At 33.6% G+C, this 18,070-nt stretch overlaps 1 protein-coding gene across 3 annotated transcripts in view; it reads left to right on the top strand.

Moving 5' to 3' along the window:
• URI1 (URI1 prefoldin like chaperone) overlaps positions 1 to 18,070 on the top strand; it is a 68,361-nt gene that overhangs the window by 34,960 nt on the left and 15,331 nt on the right. For all 3 annotated transcript variants that reach the window (XM_041743167.1, XM_041743168.1, XM_041743169.1), the window contains 2 exons: positions 1,292 to 1,370; positions 2,426 to 2,561. In XM_041743167.1, coding sequence (XP_041599101.1) covers positions 1,292 to 1,370; positions 2,426 to 2,561 — 215 coding nt within the window. The remainder of the gene's footprint in view (positions 1 to 1,291; positions 1,371 to 2,425; positions 2,562 to 18,070) is intronic.

Here is an 18,070-nt window from a genome sequence, read left to right as displayed (position 1 = left end):
CCATTTTACAAAAGCACTTCAAAACTAGGAAATAAAAGGGCTTGCTTGAAAAAACACAGGCCAGAAGACCTAGGTTAAATTCATTGCTTGCTGCTTTTTTGATGGAGGAGATCTGATTTCTCTTAAATGTTTGGTTTTTCCATCTTCCTTCTACTTTCTTTTTTGAATGAGGAAAATGTTGTTAAGTGACATTTACTAGAGGAATATGTTTAGGATGAATAGCATAGTATGTATGTGAAATTCCTTGATATTCTTAAGACTAAATGAGATAAGTTTTATTAATTATGCTCCTCTTGCTTTTACGGGTGCTAAGGAGTAAACAAATCAATTCCATGATGTTTATAGACCAGTCATTTTATTATCTGGAGAGCGATTATCTATGTTGCAATTTATTCTAATTTCAGTTTGGCAATATCTACATGTTTTTAAAAATTACTTGCTGAATTTGTGAGTTTTATTTTTGTTATTATTATTTTTTGACTTGACAACACCCTTTCACTTTAAAAGATTTCAGTGTGCTGGTTTAGCCTGCTGCTTACACCCTAGTAAGGAACCCTTTAGAAACCTAATTTTCAGAGAAGATTTGAAAATAGGCATCATTCATAGTGTGGAAACATGACCATTTCTGCTTCTACAGAATTATATCTTTTGGTTATTTGAAATTAATTTATTAGGTAGCTCTTTCTTGATGTAACATGAAACCGGCTCCAAAGCCAAATTGAAATGCTTTTTTTATTACCTCTACCTAATTTCTTCTAGCTCCTGGTTGGTTCTCTTTCACCTTAGTCACATTAGTATGAATAACTGAAGGGTTTTTACACATTTTTCAGCTCTAAGTTTTCTAAGGACTGAAGCCTCTGATCAAATTTTGTGTTCATGATTTCTGCTGTGCAGCCAGTGTTTATTCACTCACAAGCTTTATTAAATCTCTTCTTCCTTCATCTTAAGTCCCTGTTTCTGTCTAAACATCAGGCCCTCTCTCAGTATCTCCTTTAATTTCCAAATTTTATTTAGTTCAGATTATTTTCTACATTACAAAACACTAGTTCTCCAGATGTGTGTTCTAATTCTAAAACCAAAGGCATTTAGAGTCTTAATTTTTGATACATGTATGGTTGAATAATGCCACTGCTAAACTTGGTAAACATAGAATTTTAAAATTATAAAATGCTTTAATATTTAAATTGCTAAAATTGGATTTTTGATTTAGTTTAGTCTTTTGATACACAGTCTACTCAAGGAATTGTTAGTTTGTGTATTCATTTAGTATTTGCTATTTTTTTGTCAACAGGAAGAAGGTAGATAATGACTATAATGCCCTTCAAGAAAGACTCAGCACCTTGCCTGATAAGTTGTCTTATAATATCATGGTATGTTTGGTGTGTTGCTTTTAAAGTAGTATGTTTACATATTAACTATGTAAAGTTAGAAGATTTGTTTTGCTTTATATGTATGAATAAATTAGCTTTGCTTAATAGATAGTATCTGAAGTAACTACCATAGCACGCAAAGTTTGTTGTGTTTTACTTTATAATAATCCACTAATTGTTGTAATAGTTGGTATTTGCTTCTTTTCATTTTTTTCAAATTTATATTAAGTTATCACATTATGGTGACACAAATGGCATAAATGTTAGCACAAAATTTGACAAATTTGGTATGCAAATTTTCTGTGTTAGAAAACTGTAATTAAGACAGAAATATGGCACTTAGTCGTTTCCTGTTAGCCAGTGCAGGAATAGATCATAATGTTGTATAATTCACGGAATTACACCCTAGAATATTGATTTTATATTAAAAGGTACTACTAATTTTTGTCTGAATGATCTCCATATCGACATAGTGATCTATTTGTGAGCCCTGGATTAGATTCTTTCATTGCTTGAATATTCTTTTTCACGAAGACTTTGTTCTTAATTATGCTAGCCCAAATGTGTTGTAAATGTATTGTTCTTTATTCTTCTAGCCCAAATATTTCATAAATTTGTAGACTCATTAAAGCTGTTTATTTGTTAATTCTAGCTTTGTTAAAAAAATGGCTATATTATTGGAAATAATTTTCAGGTTTTTAAATCAAAGGTATTAATATTTCATTACTAGTTTTCTTTCATTTAGATTGGTGAAAGAACATGAAGTATAAACATTCAGACAGTGCTAATTTCTCTGAAAGCTGTATGTAAATGTGCTGATTCCTTTTCCTGTTTTAACATTGATTTGTTAACCTAAAGCAATTTCTATAGGTTTTCTTAGTGAAACTTTAATGTTAAATTTCTATGAAGTTGACATTTTTTTTAGTGTATCGATAAAAAGACCTCAATGCAGAGCTTTTAATGCTGTTTCATAAAATGTATTTTTAGTGTTTTTAATTTTTTGTCTTCTCTCTTCCTTGCTCCCTCCTCCCTCCCTTCCTTCCTTTCAATAATAGGTACCATTTGGCCCCTTTGCCTTCATGCCAGGAAAGCTTGTCCATACTAATGAAGTCACTGTTTTACTTGGGGACAATTGGTTTGCAAAGTGCTCAGCAAAGCAGGCTGTGGGCTTAGTGGAGCATCGGAAAGAACGTATGTACCAATTATAAATGATGTATTTTTGCTGGATGTGTATCAGTTCACAGAGTGCCAGGCTGTTACTAAAAGTACCATCCATGATTTATTAGTCCAGACTATTTGTGATTTGGTTGAATTGTAGGTAGTTTGAGTCGAATCAACATTTGAGAATGTAAGCTGGAGAATGGAACATCTGGGTTGGAAATATCACGCACATTAGCATGTTTTCAGAAATGACAGAGTGTAAAAGTCCTTAACGTGTGCTTTTATAGATAGAAGTTGGGAAGACATAAGACTTGGGCTCATTTTACATTTTATAACTGGTTAGTTTTAGGTGCTTTCATAGATACTTCAGTACACAGGAGAAATTTACTTTTTACTTATTGAACTGTATCTATCTGCAAAAGTAGAAACAGTTTTTAAACATGCTTTTTGATTTAGAAGAAGTCATATTTTCATCTTACAGAGGAGGCCAGTGTGGAGAGGTGCTACCCAAAACAGTACCCGTACACTTGTTCCGTGATGTGAGACCTCTGTCTTATTTGATTGAGGTAGTTCATTAAGGCCTTGTTTATCTACGATATTATTTGTTGGTATGTATGTATCCACATGCACATTTTGTAGCTGGATGGGATTGGCTTTAGTTCGTCCTATCTTAGTTGCATCCTAAAATGAGGTTTATTTAATATCTATGTTCTCATTGCCATAATATAATACTTAAATTGATAGTATAATATCACCCCTACCTGTTTTTTAACCTTCTAGTTAAATATGTGTTTGAAAATAAATTTTTGAGGATTCTTCTATATAAATGAAATCATATAGATAAAAAACAGCTGAGTTTTCTACAGCTGAAATTATTTCACATATACATGTGAGTGGGTACTAGTTAGAGAACTCATTTACTCAGTGAAATTGTGGGATCTATATTTGGACACTCTAATTGCAAATCAACTCCTATAAGTTTATAATTGATAACATATTTGATCATTTGTGACACTAATCAGAATCTTATTGTTAGGCCTGTATATAATTTCTAGCAATGATAATTCTTTTGGCATCACTACGCTAAAATAAGTCATGTATGTTAGAGGAAAAAGAATGAGCATAATTCTTTCTCAAAGGCCTTTCTTAATGGGGAAAGCTTTCTTATTTACTAGGGTAGCTCTGCTGATATGAAATCAGTTCATCGCTGTTAAAGTTTGATCACTCTGATTTTCTTTTTTTTTCTTTTTTTTGATCACTCTGATTTTCATGTGGATATTTCAGCAGTGCAATCTTTAGAATCAGTTATGACTTAATACATTAATGGGAGAATACTTTTTTTTTTTAAGATTTATTTATTTATTTAGAGAGAGAACATGCGTGCACGCTCTCAGGAGCAAGCAAGGGGAGGGACAAAGGTAGAGGGAGTGAGAAAATCTCAAGCAGATTCCCCCCTGAGCATGGAGCCCGACACGGGGCTTGATTTGACAACTCCAAGATCATGACCTGAGCTGAAATCGAGTCAGCCACTCAACCAGCTGAGCCACCCAGGTGTCCTGGGAGGATACTTTTAATAGAATAGAGTAGAGCTCTAGAATAAAGAAGTATTTTTTGGTAAATCATTTTCCATTGTTAAATATGGTTTTGGGAAATGACCAAACATGATCACTTTTAGGATGTGTTAATGTAAAATAATTTTCAGAATATGTACCTATGAATTATGTTTGAGAATCTATACAAATACTAAAAATTGTTTTGTTCACACAGTTTTATACTAATTTTAATAACTAAAAGAAATACTTATGTATATTGTTGTACTTACCATTTATTAAGAAAAGATATTTTATTTTTCTTATGGAAGAAGATATATAACAAGTTCAATACACCATCCTCACTGTTGACAGGGTAATTGGGGAAGGTGGAAGGGAGGTCATTGCATGTTTAAAAAGTAGTCAAAATGAAAGACAAAATGGTCTTTTTTTTTTTATTTTTTATTTTTTATTTTTTTTTGACAAAATGGTCTTAACACAACTATAGAAGGATTCAGAGATGTCTCTAAGGAAGATGATTTTTAAGAGTTCCCCACTCTTTGTGCTCACATCTTGGAATTTTGCCACTTAACATGAATCTGATCAGCTTTTTAAAGTTTAAAAAAAAATTTTTTTAAGATTATCAGAATGAAATTGACTTTTTATTTGATAATACTATTCCATGAGTTACAACACAAGTAAGGATTTGTTTAACCATTGCCACTATCAGAGTGTAGAATAGGATGTGGGATGTACTAGTCAGGGCACAGGTTCACACCAGAAACTCTTTGTGGTCACACCTTACCTCGCCCTGTAAGGCCTGACAATCACTGATCTGTCTCTATCATTATTAATTTTTCCTTTTCTAGAATGTCGTATAAATGGAATTATATACTATGTAACCTTTTGAGACTGTCTTCTTTCAGTCACCATAATGCCTCATCTAAGTTGTTCTGTGTATCAATAGGTCATTCGTTTTTATTGCTGAGTATTGTTCCATTATATGCATGTACATCTATTGGAGGACATTTGGTTTGCTTTCATTTTATGGAATTATGAACAGAGCTGCTATAAACCTTTATACTTTGGTGTTACTATAAATTTTCGTTGCTGTTTGACAAATACCTACAAGTGGTAGGTATCGCTAGGTCATGTAGTGAGTGTGTATTCAATTTTTAAGAAACTTTCAAGCTATTTTCCAAAGACACTATATTGTTTTATGGAAGTTCCCCCAATCTCAGCAGGGTATGAGAGTCCTAGTAGCTTTGCATCCTTACCAGCACTTGGTATTGTTAGTTTTAAAAACTTAAGCTATTTCAGTAGATATGTAGCAGTTTTAATTTGCATTTCCCTGATGGCTAATGTTGTTCAGCATTGATTCATGTACTTACTTGCCATCTGTGTGTCTATCCTCTTTGATCTATTGAAGTCTTTTGCCCATTTTTAAAAATTTGGTTGTATTTTTTCTTACTCTTGAGTTTTGAGAGTTCATATATTCTAGATAAGTCTTTTGTTAAGGGTGTGATTTGGAAATATTATCTCCCAGTATTCATCTGTCTTATTTTCTCAGCATTGTATTTCAATAGCAAAAGTTTAATTTTGAAGTCCAGTGTATTACTTTTTTGTTTTAAGAATCATGTGTTTGGTGTCATATCTAGAATGCTTTTCCTAACGTCAGTTCATGAAGATTTTCTCCTTTGTTTTCTTCTTCCTTTTTCTTTTTTTTAAAGATTTAAAGCATTTATTTAATTGACAGAGTGAGAGTGAGAGCACAAGCAGGGTGAAGGGCAGAGGGAGAGGCAGAGCAGGGAGCCTGCACTCTTCAGCAGGGAGCCTGACCTGGGGCTTGATCCCAGGACCCCGGATCATGATCTGAGCCCAAGGCAGATGCTTAACCTATTGAGCCACCCAGGTGTCCCTCCTTTGTTTTCTTCTATAAAATGTTTATTGTTGAACATTTTGCACTTAGATCTGTGATCCATTTTAAGTTAATTTTTGTGTAAGGTGTGAGGTGTATAAGGTGTGTAAGTTCCAGGTGTTCAGTCTTTTTTATATATAGGTGTCCAGTTCTCACATCACTTGTTGGAAGTCCTTTTCTTCATTCAGTTGCCTTTTGTACTTTTGTCAAGAATGAATTGTTAATCATTTGAGATATTATTTTATCCCTCCTAGAATAGCTGTAATAAAAAAGACAGTAAGTTGTATTGGCGAAAATGTGGAAAATTGTGACTCTCGTATGTTGGTGGTGGGAATGTAAATTGGTGTAGCCACTTTAGAAAACAATTTGGGATTTTTCATAAAGTTAAATATTGAGTTATTTTATAGCCCCCTTCCACATCTAGGTAGTATAATACCCAAGGGAAAGTAAAAACATACATTTGTGCAAAAACTTGTACATGAATATTAGCATTATTCATAATAGCTAAAAAGTTTAAGAAACCCACATGTCTATCATCTAGTGAATGGATAAGTAAAATGTGAATGTTGTTTGGCAAGAAAAAAAAATGTGCCATTTACTATGATAAAGGAAAAAAGTTGGTTACCAAAGACTATCTATTATGATTCTATTTGTATGAAATACTTAGAATAGGCAAGTTTATGAAATGAAAAACATGTTAGTGGTTGCTTAGGGCTAGGAAGGTATAGGGGAGAATGGTGATTTAATTTTTTTGAAACGGTTATATTTTGGACATGATACAAAATTGAAAGGATTTTTATTTGAAAAATAAGTATCCCTTCTCCTGTCCCTTAGCATCCATTTGGCCAGCTGAGAGGTGTTACCATTATCAGTATCTTACCATTTCGTGTGTTCACATCCTGAAGACTTATGCATCCCCAATCCATTACATATACAACCACTCAAATGGTTTTTTTGCATCTTTGTCTTTTTTTTTTTTTTTTTAAGATTTATTTATTTATTCATGAGAGAGACACAGAGAGGCAGAGACATAGGCAGAGGGAGAAGCAGGCTCCCTGTGGAGAGCCCAGTACAGGACTCCATCCCAGATCCCAGGATCACACCCTGCGCTGAAGGCAGATGCTCAACCACTGAGCCACCCAAGCATCCCAACATCTTTCTTTGTCTTTTTTTCTTAATGGCTGCAGAGCATTGTATGGATATGACATAATTTATTTAGCTACTCTTTTCATGATAATTATGATAAATAATAAGATTATTATCTCTTCCTCAAATGACTTCCTTTTCTTTCCTCTTTCTCCTTTTCTCCTCCCTAGTTTCCTTCTTTCCTTCTGTTTATTGTGGTAAAAATTACATACAGGTTTTGACAGTTTTTAAGACTACAGTTCAGTGGCATTAAGTATGTTCATGGTTGTTATTTAACCATAACCCACTACTCATCTCAAGAAATTTTCATCTTTCCAAACTGAAACTGTGTATTGTAAACAGTCACTCCCCATTCCTTCCTCCCAACTAGCCCTTGGTAACCAATATTTTGCTTTTTCTGTCTATGAAATTGATTATTCTAGGTATCTCATAATCATAGTATTTTGTCTTTTAATGACTGGTTCATTTCACTAAGCATAATGTTTCTAGGATTTATCCATGTTGTAGAATGTATCAGAATTTTCTTCCTTTTTAAGGCTAAATAATATTCTATTATATGTATATGCATTTTGTTTATCCATTCATATGGCAAGGTACACATGAGTTGTTTCCACATTTGGCTGTTGTGAATAATGCTGTTATGACAGTGCATATTCAAATAGTGGTTCAGTTCCTTGCTTTTGACTATTTCGGGCATATATTCAGAAGTGCAGTTGCTAGGTTTTATGGTAATTCTGTTTTTTTGAGAAATCACCATATTATCTTCTACAGTGGTTGAACCGTTTTACATCACTGCCAGCTATGTACAAAGGTTCCAGTCTCCCCCACATCCTTGCCAATGCATGTTATTTACTGTTTCTTTGGTAATAACCATCTGTTTTGATTTTCATTTCTTTAAGGACTTAAGGATGTTTGTTGAGCATTTTTCATGTCCTTATTGGCCGTTTGTAGAAAAATCTTTGGAGAGATGTCAATTCAAGTCCTTTGCCCATTTTTAAATTGGATTGTCTATTTATTGTTGAGTTCTATGAGTTCTTTATGTATTCTGGATATTAGTCCCTTATCAGATATATGATTCGCAGATATTTCTCCCATTCTGTGGATTACCTTTTCACTATATTGATAATGTCCTTTAATGCCCAAAAGTTCTAAATTTTGATGAAGTCCAGTTTGTCTATTTTTTTTCTTTTGTTGCTTGAACTTTTAGTGTCCTACCCAAGAAGTCATTGCCCAAATCCAGTGTCATGAAGCTTTTCTCCTGTGTTTTCTTCTAAGAATTTCAAAGTTTCACCTCTTCATTTGGATCTTTGGTCCATTTTGAGTTGATTTTTTGTATATCGTGTAAAGTAAGGATCCAACTTTGTTCTTTTGCGTGTGGCTATCCAGTTCTCCAAATAGTGTTTGTTGAAAAGACTGTCTTTACCCCCATTGAAAGGTTTGACACTGTTGTTGAAAATTGTTTGGATAATAGGGCAGCCCAGGTGGCTCAGCGGTTTAGTGCCGCCTTCAGCCCAGGGCCTGATCCTGGAGTCCTGGGATGGAGGGCTCCCATGTTGGGCTCCCTGCATGGAGCCTGCTTCTCCCTCTGCCTGTGTCTCTGCCTCTCTCTCTCTCTGTGTCTCTCATGAATAAATAAATAAAATCTTTAAAAAAAAAAAAAAAGAATTGTTGGCATATAAATGGGAGGATTTATTTCTGGATTCTCTCTTATATTTTATGATCTGTATGTTTGTCTTAATGCAAGTACTATAGTGTTTTGGTTACTATACCTTTGTAGAAAGTTTTAAAATCAAGAAGTATGAGATCTTCATCTTTGATCTTTTGCAAGATTATTTTGGCTCTTTATGGTCTCTCACGATTGCATCTGAATCTTGGAATGGATTTCTTCTATTTCAGCAAAAATGTTGGGATTTTGATACGGATTGCATTGAATTTGTAGATTGCTTTAGGTAAAGGATATCTTAACAATATTAAGCCCTCTAATCCATGAACACAGAGTGTCTTTCCATTTACTTATGTCTTCTTTAAACTCTTTCAGCAACACAATATGTCTTGTGTCTTCTAAGCTAAACTTATTACTACACATTTTTAAAATTGTATTGTAAATGGAAATTATTTTCTTAATTTCCTTTTCAGATTGTTCATTGCTGATTAATAGAAATGCAACTTATTTTTGAGTGTCTATTTTGTATCCTGCCACTTTGCTGAATTTATTAGCTTTTAAACTCTCTGTGTGTGTGTGTGCGTGTGTGTGTAATATTTCAGGTTTTCTACATAGAATATTGTATCATCTTCCAATAGAGATCATTTTACTTCTTCCTTTCCAATTTGGATGCTTTTTTTTTTTTTCCCCTTAATTGCTCTTGCTAGAACTTCTAGTACTATGTTGAATAGATAGGATAGTAAGCATCTAATAGAGGAACAACTTTCAGTCTTTCACCATTGAATATGATGGCAATTTGTGTTCTTCATATATGGTCTTTATCATATTTAGGAAGTTATCTTCTATTCCTAGTTTATTGAGTGTTTCGTATTGTGAAGTAGCATTGGATTTTGTCAAAGGCTTTCTCTGCATCAGTTGCGTTTCAGGTGTACAGTGTAAAGATTTCACTTACATATGTTGTGAAATAATTACCATAATAAGTTTTAGTTAATATCTATCACCTCAGATACATAAAATAAAAAGATGGACAAAAAAAATGAAAAAAATATTTTTTCATTGCTTATAATGACAACTCTTAGAATTTACTATTTTATGACAACTTTTGTATATATCATACAGCATTGGTAACTATAGTTATCTATTATACATTACATTCCTAGTTTGTTTATCTTATGACTGGAAGTTTGTGCATTTGGACCACTTTCCTCCAATTCCCCTGGCCTCCCATTTGCTAGCATTTTGTTGAGGATTTTTGCATGTATACTTATAAGGGATATTAGCTTGTAGTTTTCTTTTAGTGTCCTTGTCTGGTTAGCCTCACAGAATGTGTTTTTTTCTCTTCCGTATTTTGAGAGAGTTTGAGAATTGATGTCATATCTTTCTTGAATGTTTGGTAGAATTTATCCACGAAGCCATCTGTTTCTGGGCTTTTCATTTTTGGGAGATTTTTGATTACTGATTCGGTCGTCTTATTGCTACAGGTCTATTCAGATTTTCTATTTCTTTTTGCATCACTTTTAATAGTGCATTTGTTTCTAGGAATTTGTCCACCTAGGTCATCCAGTTTGTTGGCATTCAGTTTTTCATAGTATTCTCTTATAATCCTGTATACTTCTGTAAAATAAATAGCGCTGTCTCTACCTATGTTTCTGATTTTAGTAATATGAGTCTTCTCTTTCTCTTTTATCAGTCTAGGTAAAAACATGTCAATTTTGTGGATCTTTTCAAAAAACCAATTTTTGGTTTTGTCAATTTTTCTCTATTGTTTTTCTCTTTTCTATTTATTTCCACTCTAATCTTAGTTCTTCCATCTGCTAGCTTTGAAATTAGTTTATTCTTTTTTATATTCCTTTTAAAGCATACAGTTAGGTTATGATTTGAGATCTTTCTCCTTTTTTAATGTACTTATTTACTGGTATAAATTGCTTTCTTAACAGTGCTTTTACTACATCCTGTAAGTTTTGTTATATTGTATTTTCCATTTTCATTGGTCTCAAGGAATTTTCTAATTTATTTTGTGATTTCGTCTTTGACCCATTAATTCAGTGTTCTGTTAAATCTCCATATATTTGTGAATTTTTCACTTTTCCTTCTGCTACTGATTTCTAGTTTCATTTCATTATGATTGGAAAAAGTACTTTGTATGGTTTCAAAATTTTAAAGACTTGCCTTGTGGCCTATCATGTGGACTTTCATGGAAATGTTCTATGTTCTCCTTAGAAGAATATGTAATAATTTGGATAGGATGTTTTGCATATGTATGTTAGGTCCAATTGGTCTATAGTTTTGTCCAGGTCCTCTATTATTGCTCTTATTTTTGGTTGTCCAGTCTTTTGTTGTAAATAGAATATCAGCATCTCCAATTTTTATTGGAGGACTATTTTTTCCTTGGATTCTGTGAGTTTTAGCTTCATATGTTTGGCACTATTGTTGTTAGGTGTGTATATGTTTATGACTGATATATTTTTCTTGATAGATTGAAATTTTTATCAATATAAAATATCCTTTTGTCTTTTATAACTTTTTTGACTTAATGTCATATTTTGTCTCAGTATAGCCCCTCCAGTTCTCTTTAGGTTACTATTTGCATGGAATGTCTTTTCCATCATTTCACTTTCAACCTGCTTTTGGGTCGTTAGATCAAAAGTGAGTCTCTGGTTGACCACATGTAGTTGGATCTTATTTCTTTTGTTTGTTATTTTTTAATTTTTAAAAATCCATTCTGCCAATATATACATGCCTTCTGTTGGGTTTATAATAACTACTTAGAGGGCAGGTTTTACTTTAACCATTTTTAAAAATTTGTTTTCTCTCAGTCTTACACCTTTGGGTATCATTCTCTTCATTACTGCCTTCCTTTGTGTTTAGTTGATTTTTTTATAGTAAAACATTCTGATTCCCCTTTCACTTCCTTTATTAATATTTTATAGAAATATTCTTTGTGGTTACCATGGGTATTACATATAACATCCTAAGATTATAATAATGTGTTTTGAATTGATTCCAACTTAACTTCAATCACATGTAAAAACTCTATTTCTATGTAGTTTTGTCTCCCTCTTTAAATTATTGATGTCACCAATTACATCTTTATACATTATGTACCTGTTAACAAAGATTTGTAATGATTTTTTATGCATTTCTCTTTATATCCTGTAGTAAATAAAAAGTGGAGTTGCAAGCCATAATGACAGTAATACTGGTTTTTATTTTTGCCCATGTTTACCTTTAGTGTAAATTTTTACCTTCATATGGCCTCAAGTTCTTTTCTAGTGGCTGTTCACATCAACCTGAAGAATTCTCTTTAGCATTCTTATAGGGCAGGTCTAATGATATGGATCTCCTTCAACTTTTATTTATCTGGAAATGTTTTAATTTTTTCTCATTTTTGAAGGATAGTTGCTGGATATAGGATTCTCAATTGACAGTTTTTTTCTCTCAGCACTTTATTTTTTTAAAAAAGATTTTATTTATTTATTCATGAGAGAAAGAGAGAGAGAGAGAGAGAGAGAGAGAGAGAGAGAGAGGCAGAGACACAGGCAGAGGGAGAAGCAGGCTCCATGCTGGGAGCCCAATGTGGGACTATATCCTGGGACTCCGGGATCACGCCCTGGGCCGAAGGCGGCGCTAAACCGCTAAGCCACCTAGAGATCCCCTCTCTCAGCACTTTAAATGTTTCATCCCACTCCCTTTCAGTTTTTAAGGTTTCTGCCAGAAATCTGCTTATATTTTCATTGAGGATCCCTTTTATGTGATAAATTGCTTTTTTCTTGCTGCTTTCCAGATTTTTCTCTTTGTTTCTCAAACTGTAATTATGTGTCTTGGTGTGGCTGTCCAAGTTTACTCTCCTTAATTGAGCTTTTTGAATTTGTAGGGTCATGTCTTTTGTCAAATTCCAGAACTTTTTGGCCATTATTTCTTCTAGTAATCTCTTTGCCACTTTCTTCCTTTTGAGACTTCCTTAATGTGTGTATTCATCTGTTCAATAATATCTCCTATGTCCCCTTGGGCTTAGTTCCCTTTTCTACATTCTTTCTGTTCCTTAGACTTGATAATTTCAAATGTCCAATCTTCAGGTTCACTGATTGTTTTGTCTGCTTGCTCAAATATGCTGTTGAATCCCTGTGGTGAATTTTTCAATTCAGTTATTAAATTTTTCTACTCTAGAATTTGTTTAATTTCTGTTTATAATTTCTGTCTCTTTCTTGATATTTTAATGTTGTTCATGCATTATTTTCTTTATTTCCTTTAGTTCTTTGTGTGTTTCCCTTTAGCTCTTTGAGCATATTGAAGGCAGTTGTGCTAATGTCTTTGTTTAGTACATCAAATGCCTTTGTTTCTTTAGGGACAGTTTCTGGAGATTTATTTTGTTCTTGTGAATGGGCTATGTTTTCCTGTTTATTGTATGCCTTTTGATTCTTGGTGAAATTTTTAATTTTTGATGGGTATTTGAAAAAACAGCTATCTTCCCCAGTCTTGGCAGATTGATGAGGATCTTCAGAATAAGGTAGGTATGTTCTGAGCTTTCTTATCTACCCAAAGTGAAAGGTTATGATCTTTCCTGTGTTTTCTGAGCATGTAATGTTGCTTTGGCCTGTGTGGGGATTTTCTTAATATCTTGTGTATATAGCTGCTTTTTGAATGTTTTAATTTACGAAGATTCTCACCTCTGCTTCTCTTTACAGTCTCAGGTTGTATGTTGTGTGGTTCTGTTCCTAATCTCTTGTACTCCGTGTTTACAGGCCTTTAGTCTCCCTGCAGTCTCCCTCAGTTTTCATGATCAGTGCCAGTTAAGGTTGGCTTTAGGTGAGACACATACCAGTTCTTTAGTCAGCCCCTAGATGCATGAGAATGTTGCAGATAAGGTCTGGTCTATTCTCTGTGGCTCAAGGGAGGGAATTGGGATCTGGGCAAGCCACATTACCCAGACTGAAATTGCTTCCCACTGGGCAGGGATTGGGGAAAGGCAAGTAAAAATGTCTTGAAATTTCCTGCTGTTTTGATTGTGACTTTTTCTTGGTTGGATGTTTGTTTGGTTGCTGTAGACATTTGTTTTCCAGAGCTCCTACGGTATTTCAGTTAGTTTCTGGTTGTTTTGGATGTTTTTTGGTTGGGAGGTTGGGGAGATAGGGGCTTAGCACTTTTTACTCTATAATTTTGCTCCTTGTTGTTTTAAGGGAAGATTTTATTTTCCTTTGAGCATGGGAAATTTTTGAGCATGTTTGTAGTGAGTGTACTGAGTGATTAATGGTTCAAGAGAAAGAAATGATAAAGATCCTGGATGTGATGGCACTAAAAACACAGAAAATGTAGCTTTGGAAAGTGTCAATGAAAAAAAAAGAAAGAGGCAAGGATAGATAAAGAATATTTGAGTTAGAGAAGTTAAAGATTTAAATTTTCACAGGAATAAGGCCAAGATTATTCAGAAGTGGGAGAGGTTAGAGGATTAGGAAGTATTTGTGGAATACATGTTGTGGGAAATAAGATATGGCCATCAGCAGTTTTACAATTTATTTTATGAGGCAGTATGTGTGTTTTTTTTTAGTATCTTCAGTGAGGCATACATACTTTAAGTGCATTGATATTTTGTTACAATTTATGATTTTGGTTTTATAATTTATGATTTGGTTTTATCTGCATAATACTATATAATGCTTATATTTAAATATATATACTTATGATTTGGATTTTATCTGTATAATAAATGAATGTAGCTTGGGGCACCTGGGTGGCTCAGTCAGTCAAGTGCCCAACTCTTGGTTTTGGCTCAGGTCATGATCTCATGAGGCCATGAGATTGAGCCCCGTGTTGGGCTCCGTTGGGCTCTTTGCTCATTGGGGAATCTGCTTGAAGAGTCTCTCTCTGCCCATCCCCCCACTGGCAATCTCTCTCTCTCTCTCTCTCTCCCCTTTTCTCTAAGTAAATCTTAAAAAAGAAATTTATGTAGCTTTAAAATGTACATCTTCTTAAAATGTAATGAAAAAGTAGCAGTCTTGTTTAGCTCCCATTTCCCATTCCCCAGATGTAATTGCTTTCAGTCTTTTGCTCTCTTCTTTTTATCCGTATTTCCCAAGTTATTTGCATATTCTATTTTCTTGACTTTTTTTTCAGTTTTATGTAGTATTTGTTATCTCCCTGTTAATAATTAAAGACTAGTATTTAGATCATTTACATGCCCTTCTTTCTGTCCCTGCTCCCCAAATCTTTTTAGTAGTATTTAATTATAATTTTGTTAAATCAGTGTTCATGGTTACATATAATTCCATTTCCATTCTTGTACAGCATTTCCTATAAAGTTACCTTTTTTGTTGTTGTGTAGTGACATGTCATTAAATCACTCAAACACTTTGGTTTTATTCTGAGACCTCTGTACTCGAGTTCTCCATAGTCTTGCTTCAGTTGGGACTAGCTCCCATCTTGAAAAAAGGACAGCTATCTTCTGGATATCTTCCTTTACCACTGTACCACATTTTTGCCTCCTTTTTTCCCTGTTCCCTGTTTCCCGTGGCATCTCCTTTCAGGTTTTCCTCATTTTGTTGGGATATATAGCCTCTAGTAATTTTTTGGGAAGGTTTGTGTGGTACATGTTTTGAAATTTTGCATACCTGAAAATATTTTTTATACTCTGATTTTTTGTAACTAGACTATTAGAATTTTATGTTTTTCTTTCAGAAATTTGAAGATATTATCCTATTACTTTCTGTCTTGTGTATTATTTTTGCGAATTGCAAAAGTTATGTATATAACTTGTTTTTGTTTTCAGAAGCTCTAAGTTTCTGTCTTTATTTTCCATGATCTGAAATCCCACAGGGATATACTTTGTTGTGTGTCTTAAAATTTGTTTGCTAAGTATTTGGTGGGTTCTTCTAGTGTAGAGATGCATATCTTGCAGTTTGGGAAATTTTTAATATTATTTCTTTAATAATTTCCTTCTCCTGTTATTCATCTCCTTGTCTTTATTATAAATTTTTAAGTTATTTCTTTTTATCTTTAGAATCATGGATTTTTAAAAGGTTTCTATACATTTAATTCCCAAGAGCTATGTATTTTTGTTTGTTTCATTGTAATTTTTTTAATGTCTCTTTGGTATAGTATACTGTTCTTGTTTCATGACTACAACACTGTTTTTCTGGGATTTTAATTACAGTTTTTTCTTTTAAAGTTTTCTTTATGCATTGCCTTTATTTCCTCCAATTTAAAAACGAAATATATAAAAGTATATATTTTATATTTTTATAAATTTTTTCCTCCCTCCTATCCTATCCCCTCCTTTCCCTTTTCTTTTCCTTCCTCTTTTCCTTTTCCCTTTTCCTTTTCCTTCTTCTTTGACATTAATAGTGAAGACTCTTCAAATGTTTGGCAATCCTTGGCTAACCATTTATATATGTAAGAGGTAAGCACTGTTAGGAAGCTGTGTGCATGGGTAGAGTTATTAGGCTTTTTTGCAGGGAGTTCAGGTGGCACACTGATTCTGTTTCATTAAGGAATCTATAAAAATCAGTTTCAGGCTTAATCAGCATCCTACAAAGGAATTTTCTAGTCTTTATCTTAGTATTTTGAGAACCAGGCTAGATGTTTCAAGACTCTTTTCAGTAAGACTTTTCTTATTCTTTCCTATGTTCATTACCCCTAGAGTGGCCTTGCAAAACCACTCTAGGCTGTAAATTCTTTGTTTAGTCAAGAAAGGGGGCGTTACCAGGCTGTGCGTTGCCAGGTCGGGTTTGGAACCTAATCATTCTGTCCATTTTTTCATCCAGATCTTTGTTTTAGCTCTTGCTTTCATTCAGACATATTTCCAGGAGGGTTCTTTCCAGGTCTGGCAGCCCCAGTTGGCTTGCTGCAGCTCACCCCTGCTGCAGTTAGGGGTCAGCTTTTTCTGTTGGACAGAATTCATTATCGTTTGTCCAGTTTCCAAAACTTGGTTGTCATCATTTGTTATTTCTTTTCTCTTTTCCCATTCTCTGTATCTTTATGCCTTTGATAAAATTACTTAGTGTTGTTTTAATGAGCTCTGGGGGAAAAAATAAGTACAAGGTGCATGAATTCCTTCTGTGCTAAAGGGGAAGGGTAAACCTTGGAAGTAGTTGAAGGAGAGATCCTATACAGAGGTTTGTGAACATTTCCACCAGGGGGCATGTCCTGTTGAAACTGTTGAAAAAATACTGAAAAATTTCAGCACACAAAAGGTTGAGAATGGAGTGGTCACAAAGGACTCAGAAGAGAGTTGTCTTTACAGACTGGATCCTATTTAGTACATTAGGTATATGGCTAGGTAAGAAGACTGCTTTCATGAATGATATTTGTAACTTTTATTGAGGCTTTGCAAATTTTGTTACATCTGTAACTTTGTTCCTTCAAATATATCTAATTCCATAAGCTGTCAACTAAATATTTCTAAATATTTGGTCCTGATTAGTGAATAGTATGTATCATTAATCTTAGGTGAAAATGATTCTGCTCATGTTGTTAAGAGTTTGTGGATTTCCTTTTCTAGTTTAAATATTGTCATTAGACTTTGCACTATTAGTTTACTTCCAGTCTCCCTTTTCATAGCTGATGCAAATAATTTCAGCTTGCTCTGGACAAATTATATTATAAATTCTGAATTAATGAAGATTTTTAAAACATTAGGTTATAGTTGGTACAGAAATAACATGTAGCCTGGTTTTGTCAGCAAAACAGGTAATGACTATGTTGAATTCTTTACTTTTGAAATTCTATAAAATTTGACTTCTAATTTTTAGTTAAAATTATCAGTATTTGCAGATAGTCTTTTGTTCTTCTTCAAGTTATTTTTTTCTCAATTATTCACTGTTTTTATTTTTACCTTTTTTTTGGCATATCCAAAAAAGTAAGTATCCCATTTTTTGAAAGTTTGTTTGCCACGTCACTTGTATGGGAGACTGATGTTAGGACCTTGTTTTTCCTAACTGAAAGAAATATGAAGAGATTTTCACTTTTATGAAGAAAGGTGAAAAGCAAAAATAGCATTTAAAAGTGTTTATTTTGTAGCAAGCCTAAAAGGGGCAGCATGTACCCTCAACATCTCCAAGTGCCTTATCTGGATGACTTGTCTTGTGCATCTGTTGACAAGAGGTGTCCTAAGGTTTCAGAAAGGCCTAAGAGATTATTTTTTGGTTCTAGGAATACTCAAAAACTTTCCCTTATAAATTAATAGTAATTGCTGCTTCTCCTTACACCATTTTGGCTTACAAGTTTTCATAGGAATTCTGTTTCAGATAGTGGGGGAATTCTCTGCTTTCTTCTGTACATTTTCAGATAT

This window comes from Vulpes lagopus, chromosome 2 (genome assembly GCF_018345385.1).
Source record: "Vulpes lagopus strain Blue_001 chromosome 2, ASM1834538v1, whole genome shotgun sequence".
Lineage (NCBI taxonomy): Eukaryota > Metazoa > Chordata > Mammalia > Carnivora > Canidae > Vulpes > Vulpes lagopus.
Note: the sequence above shows the minus strand (reverse complement) of the source record. Positions and strands in the feature narration are given on the sequence as shown.